General features: G+C 40.0%; 1 protein-coding gene across 4 annotated transcripts in view; it reads left to right on the forward strand.

Annotated features, from left to right (window-relative positions):
- The window catches only part of KIAA0226 (KIAA0226 ortholog), a 50,761-nt gene that overhangs the window by 13,802 nt on the left and 24,852 nt on the right, over positions 1-12,107 (forward strand). For 3 of the 4 annotated variants that reach the window (XM_010834315.1, XM_010834319.1, XM_010834317.1), the window contains exons 2-6: positions 471-624; positions 6,890-6,973; positions 9,488-9,647; positions 10,507-10,613; positions 11,662-11,815. In XM_010834315.1, the coding sequence (XP_010832617.1) occupies positions 471-624; positions 6,890-6,973; positions 9,488-9,647; positions 10,507-10,613; positions 11,662-11,815 (659 nt within the window). The remainder of the gene's footprint in view (positions 1-470; positions 625-6,889; positions 6,974-9,487; positions 9,648-10,506; positions 10,614-11,661; positions 11,816-12,107) is intronic. The other variant, XM_010834316.1, reaches the window with a different exon arrangement.

The raw sequence follows: 12,107 nt of genomic DNA on the forward strand, positions 1-12,107 counted from the left end.
TTCACATCCATACATGACTACTGGGAAAACCATAGCTTTGACTAGATGGACCTTTGTTGGCAAAGTAATGTCTCTGCTTTTCAATATGCTGTCTAGGTTGGTCATAACTTTTCTTCCAAGGAGTAAGCGTCTTTTAATTTCATGGCTGCAATCACCATCTACAGTGATTTTGGAGCCCCAAAAAATAAAGTCTGTCACTGTTTCCCCATCTATTTGCCATGAAGTGATGGGACCAGATGCCATGATCTTCGTTTTCTGAATGTTGAGCCTTAAGCCAACTTTTTCACTCTCCTCTTTCACTTTCATCAAGAGGCTTTTTAGTTCCTCTTCACTTTCTGCCAAGTAAAAAATTAATAGGGAGAGAATGTTAGGATGTGGGACAGGAGGCTTCTTGTCTTAGACTTTCTTTGACATGGTATGATCAAGTACAACAAAGAAACTAACCATTGGTATAATTGGTGGCCTTGCAGGAGGGAGCATTGGCAGCTGCTGGGTAATTTGAAGACTACTGTGGAGGGTTTAGTGTCAGCCAACAGCCCCAATGTCTGGTCCAAGTATGGTGGCCTGGAGCGGCTGTGCAGAGACATGCAGAGCATCCTCCATCATGGGCTCATCCATGACCAGGTATGTATACTGCTTCTTTTTTTTTTGCCAGATTGGCCAGATCACTTGTTGGAAAGAAACATTTGCATTAAGTCCTTGGCAGAGAGAAGATGAAGGCAACTGTGTGTGTGAGCCCTTGGGATCAGGACTGTAATATGATGATAATGAGGAGGAGAAGGACAATGTCATGATGAATCATTAAGGTTTTCCTCTTTAGAGTATCCTAGGATATATCTGAGAAATATTTACAGGATATTGTCCTTTTTAGACTATCCTCTGAACATCATTTTGTAGATAACTGGTTGATGCTTATGAATGATAGTTTTTAGTTATAGCTTACTTTTTTTCTGTATAAACTTTGTTGATGTTGAACTTCTTTTCCTTATATCCTCAAACACTAGCTTTGAGTATTAAAAATGAGTTAAATCTCAGTGGTTTCTGCTTCAATTCTCAGTAGCAGTTACTCCATTTGCAGTGTTTTAAATAAGGTTTGGTTCTGGGTAGAACGGTCAAGTGGGTCATTGGATCTGATCCTCCACTTTTTAAAAATCAAACCTCATATATATATGTGCATAATTTGTGTTCCCAGACACTCAAATACTTCCCTAGTCAGGGCCTAGTCTTCTTTCCTGAAACCTTTTTCTGAGCCCGGCTTGTCTTTCTTTTTTAATCAGAGTTTATTCTCAACTAGCAGTCACAATGGGAAAAAATGAATTGGTATTAAGATATTCATAGTTGATAGGATTTAATGTGCTACCTTCCCTTCCAAAATAGTGTGTATTACCTCTAAACAAACTCTTTAAACCAGTTTTCTTGTTTTTTCAGAATTCACTGGAAAAGTTGGCTTATGTTAGATTCTCTTTATTCAGAGTAAGTTCTGAAAGTGAGGCCCTCTTTCTAAAGAATTTTGAAGATCTGAGGACAATTTTTATCCTTTAAAGAACTGAATTCTTCTCAGTGGTCATCATTATTAAACTCTCACTCAAGGAGTTTGGATGCAACATTGTATAGTAGATTGACAGACATCTTCAGAGTCAGACAGAACCTGGATTGAAATTGCTCAGGTCCTTGGGGAAAAAAATGACAGTAGTAATAATTATGGATCTCTGAGTCAGACTGCTCTTCTTTTAATCTCAGTTTCACCACTGTGTGGTAGTGAGTAAGTTACATGACTGTTAGTACTTCTGTTTCCTCATTTGTAAAATGAGGCGGTTACACTGGTATGTATCTCATAGGATTGTTGTGAGAATTAAATGAGATAATACATGAAAAAGCTTTAGAAAGTGTAATAAGTTGTCTGTCAGTCTTAACTATTAGGTGATGTTATCTTTTTTGAGCTTTTTCTTATCTGTCGAAATAATGATAATATTATTTATGTCATAATGTTTGATAGAAAGATTAAATGAAACAGCATACAAATTGGCCTAACACAGTTCATGGTACATAGGAAGTAATTGATAAATATTCCTTTCATTTTTTTTTTAAGTTTCAAGTTACATGTTGTCCTGTGAAAAAAAATATGAACATCGGAATCTATAGAACAAATAATTTAACCCACCACAATCTTGCTTCTGCCCTTACCATTGTTGTTCTTGCTACTGGAGTTTAAGTAAGTTCGTGTTACCAAATCCAGTGCACATCTTCCCTCTGAACACTGTCTTGTGTTCTTCACTGTTGAACATCATCAGACCTTGACTCATGTTGCATTATCTTCCAGTCTCATAGAGACCTCTTCTACCCCTATGACCAGTCTTTCTTAGTTTCTTTCCCTGGAATTTCTTCCTCTCAGATTTTCAGTTCAGTTCAGTTGCTCAGTCATGTCCAACTTTTTGCGACCCCATGGACTGCAGCATGCCAGGCTTCCCTGTCCATCATCAACTCCCAGAGCTTAGTCAGACTCATGTCCATCGAGTCAGTGATGCCATCCAACCATCTCATTCTCTGTCCCCTTCTCCTCCTGCCTTCAATCTTTCCCAGCATCAGGGTCTTTTTCAGTGAGTCAGTTCTTTGCATCAGGTGGCCTAAGTACTGGAGTTTCAGCTTCAGCCTCAGTCCTACCAGTGAATATTCAGGACTGATTTCCTTTAGGGTTGACTGGTTGGATCTCCTTGCAGTCCAAGAGACTCAAGAGTCTTCTCCAACACCACAGTTCAAGAGCATCAATTCTTTGGCACTCAGCTTTATTTTTAGTCTAACTTTCACATCCATACATGACTACTGGGAAAACCATAGCTTTGACTAGATGGACCTTTGTTGGCAAAGTAATGTCTCTGCTTTTTAATATGCTGTCTAGGTTTGTCACAGCTTTCCTTCCAAGGAGCAAGCATCTTTTAATTTCATGGCTGCAGTCACCATCTTGAGTAATTTTGGAGCCCTCCAAAATAAAAGTCTGTCACTGTTTCCGTTGTTTTCCCATCTATTTGCCGTGAACTGATGGGACTGGATGCCATAATCTTAGTTTTCTGAATGTTGAGTCTTAAGCCAACTTTTTCACTCTCCTCTTTCACTTTCATCAAGAGGCTCTTTAGTTCTTTGCTTTCTGCCATAAGGGTAGTGTTATCTGCATATCTGAGGTTATTGATATTTCTCCCAGCAATCCTGATTCCAGCTTTGCTTCATCCACCCTGGCATTTCGCATGATATACTCTGCCTAGAAGTTAAATAATCAGGGTGACAGTATACAGCCTTGACGTACTCCTTTCCTTATCTGGAACCAGTCTGTTGTTCCATGTCCAGTTCTAACTGTTGCTTCTTGACAACAACAGTCTCATTTACTTGCATTGTTTTAACCATCACCTGTACACTAACAATCCCCAGCTCAGACCTCTATGCTGAATTTTAGATCCGTAAGACTACCTATCTGCATACAGATTTCTCAGGAGGTAGGTCAGGTGGTCTGATATTCCCATCTCTTTAAGAATTTTCACCGTTTATTGTGATCCACACAGTCAAAGGCTTTGGTGTAGTTAATAAAGTGGAAGTAGATGTTTTTCTGGAACTCTCTTGCTTTTTTGATGATCCAGTGGGTGTTGGCAATTTGATCTCTGGTTCCTCTGCCTTTTCTAAATCCAGCTTGAACATCTGGAAGTTCACAGTTCATGTGCTGTTGAAGCCTGGCTTGGAGAATTTTGAGCATTACTTTAGTTTTTAATAGAGTCCAGTCCTATGTCCTTATCTCCTCTTACTTTGTACATTTTCCTGAAACAGTCTCATTCACTTGCATTGTTTTAACCATCACGTGTTCACTAACAATCCCCAGCTCAAACCTCTGTGCTGAATTTTAGGTCTGCAAAACTACCTATCTGCTATACATTATCATCTGGCTGGCTGTCCTACAGGCCAAACACAGCATGACCCCAAACAAACTTATCTTCTCTCATAAGATTGCCCTTCCTCCTGATGTTTAAAATACTAGTCTGTGGCATTGCCAGCTCCTCAGTCTCCCAAAGCCAGAGTTGGGAACTGTACCAAAAGGTTTTATAAAAACCCAATACAGATTTCCCAGACTGAGGACCTACCAGATTAGAGGCTCCATCATTTAGTGGTTCACATACTTGCATCTTGATAGTAAAAAAGTTCTTTTCTTGGCTCTGTTACTAATTTTACATCATCATCTGGAGTAATCATTTTACTGTAATCACAAGACAGTTTTACCATCTGTGCCAGAAAGAGAAAATGTGTCATGATGAAATAGTGAAGTGAAATTCCTGAGTGAAAGATGCTTGGTAAATGCAACACAATATTATTGTTATGAATAAGTAATAAGATCTGTGAAGGCCAGATCTTGGTCACCAGAATGAACACTATTAACGTATATGGTCACCTACAAAATAGCAATAGTGTTAGTCGGTGGAAGCAGAGCAGACCAGACAAATCTATCATCCACATACAAATTAGCAACTACAGGCTCAAGTGAGAAGAATTAAATACAAAAGATCCATACCACCTTCACTGCTGCTCTGTTATGCCTTGTAAAGATCTAAAAATTAAAGTCTGTGTCAAGGACTTGTTTTTTCCCTCTCATTTCCTCTCTAAAGATTAAGGCTTTCAAAGGCTTCTAGCTGCTGTGTCATCAGGAAGCTATTCTGGGTGTTGTGCCCTTGGAGGGGGAAGGGATACAATGATTCATGCTGGGCATATCTCTTTTGTGCTTTTCTAGGGATGTGTTATGGAATGTGAACTATGTTTTTTTTTAATCACTCAGGGCCTTAGGAAGCTATAACATCATAACCCTGTTCTTAAAGGAATCTCATTTTCCTTGACATCCTGCATCTGGACTACCTTTTAGTCTTTCCACAAGGCATGGTGTATTTGATAACCCCTTTTCTGCCGCTTGGAAATGTGGAGATGCTTAACCCCCGAGTTTCTGAGCTGACTATAAGTACAGAGATCCCCCCTTTTCCACCACTAAGAAGAAACCTGTAGTTGACATATAGATGTTCCAATTTAAAAATAACAATAATAACAAAAAAGACCTCTTGTGTATGTGTATGTATGTATTTGGCTGTACTCTGCGGCATGTGGAATCTTAGTTCTCTGACCAGGGATCAAACATGTGCCCCCTCTTTGGGATCATGGAGTCTTAACCATTGAACCACCAGGGAAGTCCCTGTTTATTTCTTTTCTGAATATGTAAATAACATATGTTTTTATTTGCTGAAAATTTAAAAATTATCGAAGCATTTAGAAGAAAGTAGGTTATTACCCTGTAGATAAGGGCAGCCCTGATAAGGGCAGCCCTGATTATAAATCTGACTGCGTTTGTGCAGAACAGAGGAGTAAGCCTGTCCCTTTCTGTCCTAAATCCTCATGCTCACTTTTCTTCCTTTGTGTCATTTTCTCCCCTCTCCCCAGAATAGGGTACTTTCATCTTCATTAAAAACCTGTAGCAGATATCCTTTCTCCTCAGTTCTTTTCTTTTTTTTCTTTCCTCCTCAATTATTTTCTTAACAGTGTCTGTGAATTTGTCTGCTGCTTCTTGGTCAGCAGAAGCCGCTTCTCCAAACCTCTTTCTAAACATTTTAAACCATCCTTCGTTGGCATTAAATTCTCCAGCTTTAGATCCTCCACCTTTTTTGCTTTCAGTTGTCACATAATGACTTTGCTTTTTCATGAATCATATTAGAGTCTTTAGGGATGTCTTCCCTATAGCAATCCTGTACCCACATAAAAGCTGAGTTTTCAATATGTGATTAAAGTTATTTCTCAAATAGTACAAGATTTTTGTGCCTGCTGGAGTAGCTACAGCAACAGCTTCACAAATTTCCTTTTTTTTTTTTTTACCATAGTCCTTATACTGGATTCATTTATCTTGAAATGGTGGACCTAACTGCACCTGCAGGCCTCAATCTATGGTGTAGATTCGACTTTTTCTTATAATGCCATGACTTTTCTCTGCTTCTTGGAAGCACTCCCAACATTGCTAGCGGCACTTCGTCTGGGTCCCAGAGTGTTATTCAGAATTTTTGCTATTACATTAAACACAATGGAAAATACATGAGAACTGGGAGAGGTCACTTTTTACCACAATATGTATTTTACTGAAGAGCCAAACATTTCATACAGAGATGATTAGTGTCACATGGCATTTTGAGTGGACACTTGCAACATTTGAGCTCAAACAATAACAGGAGGTGGCTACAAAATTATTATAGTAGTACATAATTACATAAAATTAACTGTGCAATTATGATTTGATGTTCTTCTATATATTTGTTTACATTTCTCGTGACTGCAAATGGCACCGTCTATGGCCCCTAAGTGTTTGTGTGTAAGTTTTCATAAACTTTAACTTTTCATAATAGGTGTGTATACATTTTATGGTAGTAAATGATAAAATAGGCTAGCATCTACATATATTTTATGCATTCATGAGATATCTAACTTTCCTAATTTTTTTTCAATATTTCCAAGCTATGCAGTTTATCTATGGGTTATTTTCAAATTGTTACAAACCTTCAAAATTTTTTTCCAATATATTTATTGAAAAAATTCCACGTAGAAGAGCACCCACACAGTTCAAACCTATGTTTTTCAAGGGTCAGCTGTATAACCTTCTATATCATATGCATATATTACCTCCTTTAAAGAACAATTAGAATAGTTTTTAACAGCTGATCTTTAAAAGGGTGACTATCTGTATGTGTTCCTTTGATTGCTGTTGAGAACCTTTATTGTGGCAAGGGAAAGTTAGGCTTTTCTTTTTCCTCTCTTGGAATATGGATATGAGAACTAGATGTGGTTCACAATGGTAATGATTTGTTTACCTTATGTGTTCCTGAAACAGGTGTGTTGCCGCCAGACTGATTACTGGCAGTTTGTGAAAGACATTCGGTGGCTCAGTCCCCACTCAGCCCTTCATGTGGAGAAGGTAAGTAAAGGCAACCACAAGGCTTCATTGTTTGATGTTCTGTATGCAGAGTCTCCTAGGCTAGAGGTTTGGCATATGGCAAGGAGAGGAAATTATCCCTGTCAGATTGATTTGGAGAGGAGGATGCTTTAAAAAAAAAAAAATAAGCCTTACACACTCCTTGCTCTAGGCCACTTTCCCTCCTCTAGGGAAGGGGTATAAAGTTTTGTTATTTTCAAAAGATTTGCATATATGGGACCAGAATGAAGCTTTTCAGAATCCAGAGCAAATGGCAAGAAGTTTTCTGAATGGTTAGGGGTAAGTAGGACTGATATGTGGTAACTGCTTAAGAAGAAGAGGATACACCAAATACAAAAAAATGTGAGGTTCCTGGAGGCCAGTGTCAAATGGAACCTAATACATCCCCAACAACTTTAGCTTCCGTTATAGCCCTTTACTCTCTTGTTCTCTCAGCTCAGTATAGTAGCTCTGATTCCCAGCCAGGGACAGAGCTAGAGCTCCAGGAGGTTAGGTAACTTGGCCAGAGTTACAAAACTAGTCCACAGCAATCACTGTCAAATATATATGTTTATTTATTTAACCCTTGGTTGTGGAAATTTTCAAGCATAGTCAAAATTAGATTAGTGAAATGAACCCAAAATATCCATCACCCGTCTCCAATACTTACTGATTCATGGCCAGTCTTTTTTTTTTTTTTCATGGCCAGTCTTGTTTCATGTATATTACACTTACTGCCAGGTTCATTGCTGAGGCGATGTCTGGAAAAGTAACTTATTTTTAAATGATTAGGGAACCAAATAACAGGGTGGTCACTCTGGCCACTTTTCTGAGAAAAGACCAGAGCACAGTGATTTTCTTACATGGATTTTTTTTTTTTTTTTGGTCCTTATCACTTTATTTTCCCCACCAAACCCCCCTCTCTAACTTTCTTTTCTAAAATGTGTTGCTATAATCGTTTCCTCTTAGAAGCTACCTGAAAGTGCCATCCATACTTTTTTTTTTTTTGCACTGACTGTGGGCTATGAAACCTTGCTTTTAGAAATAGCCAATAGAAGTACGTTTCAAACAGAGAATGCTGTGGTGAGAGCCAGTAAGAGGTGCTCAGGTGGTTTCTCTTTGGTAAAGAATCTTTGGGGGCATTTTTCCTAGATTTCTTACCCCAGGTTTTTCTTGCCTTCTTTTCTGGTTGTTGTTGTTCAGTCACTAAGTCGTGTCTGACTCTTTGTGACCCTGTGGACTACAGCACACAGGCTTCCCTGGCTTTCACCATCTCCTGGAGCTTGCTCAAACTCATGTCCATTGAGTCAGTGATGCCGTCCAACCATCTCATCCTCTGTTGTCCCCTTCTCCTCCTGCCTTCAATCTTTTCCAGCATCAGGGTCTTTTCCAATGAGTCAGTTCTTTGCATCAGGTGGCCAAAGTATTGGAGTTTCAGTTTCAGCATCAGTCCTTTAAAAGAATATTCAGGACTGATTTCTTTTAGGATTGACTGTTTGGATCTCCTTGCAGTCCAAGAGACTCTCAAGAGTCTTCTCCAACACCACAGTTCAAAAGCATCAAATCTTTGGCGCCCAGCTTTCTTTATAGTCTAGCTTACATCCATACATGACTACTGGAAAAACCATAGCTTTGACTAGATGGACCTTTGTTGGCAAAGTAATGTCTCTGCTTTTTAATATGATGTCTAGGTTGGTCATAACTTTTCTTCCAAGGAGCAAGCATCTTTTAATTTCATGGCTGCAGTCACCATCTACAGTGATTTTGGAGCCCAAGAAAATAAGTCTGTTACTGTTTCCATTTTTTCCCCCATCTATTTGCCATGAAGTGATGGGACCGAATGCCATGATATTCGTTTTTTGAATGTTGAGTTTCAAGTCAGCTTTCTTCCTCTCCTCTTTCGCCTTCATCAAGAGGCTCTTTAGTTCTTCTTCACTTTCTGCCATAAGGGTGGTGTCATCTGCATATCTAAGGTTATTGATATTTTTCCCAGCAATCTTGATTCCAGCTTGTACTTCATCCAGCCTGGCATCATTCTGCATATAAGTTAAATAAGCAGGGTGACAGTGTGCAGCCTTGATGTCTTCCTTTCCTAATTTGGAACCAGTCCATTGTTCCATGTCTAGTTCTAACTGTTGTTTGTTGACTTGGATACCTGAAATAGAAGACTCTATGAGAGAACCCTGGGGGTCAAGTTCATTTTTCCTCTGAATATCCCAGAATAGATGCCTCTTTGGAGTTAGAACATAAAGAGACAGATGTAGCAGCTTTGTCCTCTCCTGGAGCTGCATATTATGTCTTAACTGCTTAGTCCCTTTCCAGTGGTCCACACCAGCAGCAGGGCCATTAATCTCTTCCCTCCTTCTCCTTCCTCTACAACATCTAGATGCTAGCTGGAGGGTAAATACCTCTGATTAACTCCTCTGACCTTGCTCAGTTTAGTTTTCATGCCATTAGGCCTCAACTTTGCTGGATTGATCAGGATGTATATTTTGACTCATGCTTCTTTGCTCTCAGTTTATCAGCTTGCACGAGAATGGCCAGAGCAGCACGGATGGTGTGAGTGAGCGTGCCGTGGCTGAGCTGTGGCTGCAGCACAGCCTGCAGTGCCACTGCCTCTCAGCCCAGCTCCGACCTCTGCTGGGGGACAGGCAGTACATCAGAAAATTCTACACAGGTAGGTAGAGGTTACCTCTCCAGGATTGCTGCATGGACTTCCTCATTCTCCTTCACTTTACTATTCTTTATAGACCCACTCTTACCCTGGGGTCTCATACTTTTACTTGATATCACAGAGATTCTAATCAGAAATATGTATCTAGTCTTCTCTCTAACATCTTATGTAAAATACAGTCACGCTCTATGTTAAGGTATTTCCCTACTCTTATACACACAGATCAATAAGAATAACTACTATGGCAGGTAGGAAGGGAGAATGAGGACTTAGAGTGTCTTAATGTGGACAGAGTTTCAATTTAGGAAAGTGATAGGGGAGAGAGATGATGGTGAGAGTTGCACAACAATGTGAATGTATTTAGTGCCCCTGGCCTGGATAGTTAAATATGGTTAAATAGTAAGTTTTATATTATGTGGCTTTTACCACAATAAAAAGCATTAATAAAAGAATTTATACTATTTACTGAGAGTTTTCTATGTTCTAGTCAGTGTTATCTATTTTTTTATACATACGCACTTAACAGTAACCCTGAGAGTTGGGTATTAATACCCCTGTTTTCTAATCAGAGAAGCAGAGCTCAAAGGAGGTCAGGTGATTGGCCAGAATCACCCAAAGCCAGAGATCATATCTGGGTCTTTCTGATTTTGTAGCCTCTTGTCATGGCCTCTTTGCTATACTGCACATGACTTAGCCTCTCCTGTACTTTATTTGTCCCTGGTTTCCCTCTACCCACAGTGATATGATTCTCCTTATCTTTGCCTTTTCCCTCTCTCCTTCCCTGACCTTCTCCCAGGGCCACATAGGGAAGCTGAAGTTCTCCCTAAGGGGCTCTGTCACTGCAGTAGTTTTCTCTCCCCAGATACTGCTTTCCTGCTAAGCGATGCCCATGTCACGGCCATGCTCCAGTGCCTGGAAGCAGTGGAACAGAACAACCCTCGCCTGCTGGCTCAGATCGATGCTTCTATGGTAAAGGGGGCAAGGAATTATCTGTGTCTGTCTTCTGGCCTCCTAGACCTCACCATAATATAACCCTGTGTAGCAAACTACTTCACTTAGGCAATTATGAGCTGCAAGGCTCTCATTAAAAACAAACAGAAAACTTAGAAAAGAAGAGGAGGTACCATTAAGTATATGTTGCAGTGAAAAGCCTATTTGTAAGTAAGCTTAGGTCTGTTTGAGGAGGGAGTTGTCTGTTTTTTTTTTTTTTTTTTTTTTTCCTTAAAAAATCTTTAGTTTGAGTAAGCACCTCCTGAAGGGCAGGCTTGAGAAAACAGCAGAGGGATGATGGTGAATCAAGCTGACTGTAGCTAGAGCATCAGATGTAGTGCAGCCTAATGTAACGTAGAATCATTTTCTCCAAGGAAATTTTGTTATTTTGTGTTGCTTATTTTTCACTCTCCAGGTCACTCATCCCATCACTAATATCAGTGCCTCAGCTAGAATGGAGTCACAAGCCCTCTTTCTCTTGTGGAGGGATCCCCTATCTCTCCTGGTTTTAAAATTTTGATTCTTGCTTGCCACCTATTGAATATTCTCTACATGCCAGTCATGGTGCTATGCACAATACATGTGTCATCTCATTTAATCCTCACAACTCTGTAAAGTAGACATTAATCTCATTTTATAAAGGAGGCCACTGAGGGACAGAGTAGGTAAATCATTTGCCCAAAGTTTGGACCAAATAATTTGTGATAGGGCCTGGCTTTGAGCCCCAGTGTGTCTGACTTCTGACTTCTCGTTCATAGACTTAAGCCCTTTACTATATTGCCTTCATGATAAAGCACTCCTGGTCTGATCACCTAGGATTCCAGCTGCAGAAGCCGTGATGTTTGCCAAGACTTTGAGATTTCAAAGTTGTGTGCTGTGGTAGAGGGTACCTGTGCTGTCTCTACAGGTCCTGGCTGCAGTTCAAACCTGCTGCCAAAGGCCAGTTTCTGCCAGTGTTTCTGTAATACTGTGCTTTTCCTCTGAGGGCCACTATCCTTGATTCTGACACTTTTTTTTTTTTCCATAGTTTGCCAGAAAGCATGAGAGCCCACTCCTGGTGACAAAGAGCCAGAGCCTGACAGCTCTGCCTGGTTCCGCATATACTCCTTCAACCAACAGTGGTCAGCATTCCTACTTTGGGTCCTTCTCCAGTCTCCACCAAATCCCCCACCACAGCTTAGGTATGAGGGCAGTGAGGGATTGTGAAGACATGTATCTCCAGCCTTGGAAAACAGAGGACATAGTGGTTGCTCACCCACTGGCTATAATAGAACCTCTGGTCAGTGCAGTTTGTCACACTTCATGTCTCAGTATGGAAGTCTTAAAGAGGATATAGCAACTAGCCTAAGATAATGCAGTAGAATCATTAAAGTAACAGAGAAAAGAGATGTTTTTAGTTTCCCCTGGGTTTCTAATCCACATCACCAAGAAGGCATTTCAATAATAATAGCTAACATTTCTTCAGTTCCTGCC

The sequence above is a fragment of the Bison bison genome, unplaced genomic scaffold (assembly GCF_000754665.1).
Source record: "Bison bison bison isolate TAMUID 2011002044 unplaced genomic scaffold, Bison_UMD1.0 scf7180017864032, whole genome shotgun sequence".
In the NCBI taxonomy this organism is placed as follows: Eukaryota; Metazoa; Chordata; class Mammalia; order Artiodactyla; family Bovidae; genus Bison; species Bison bison.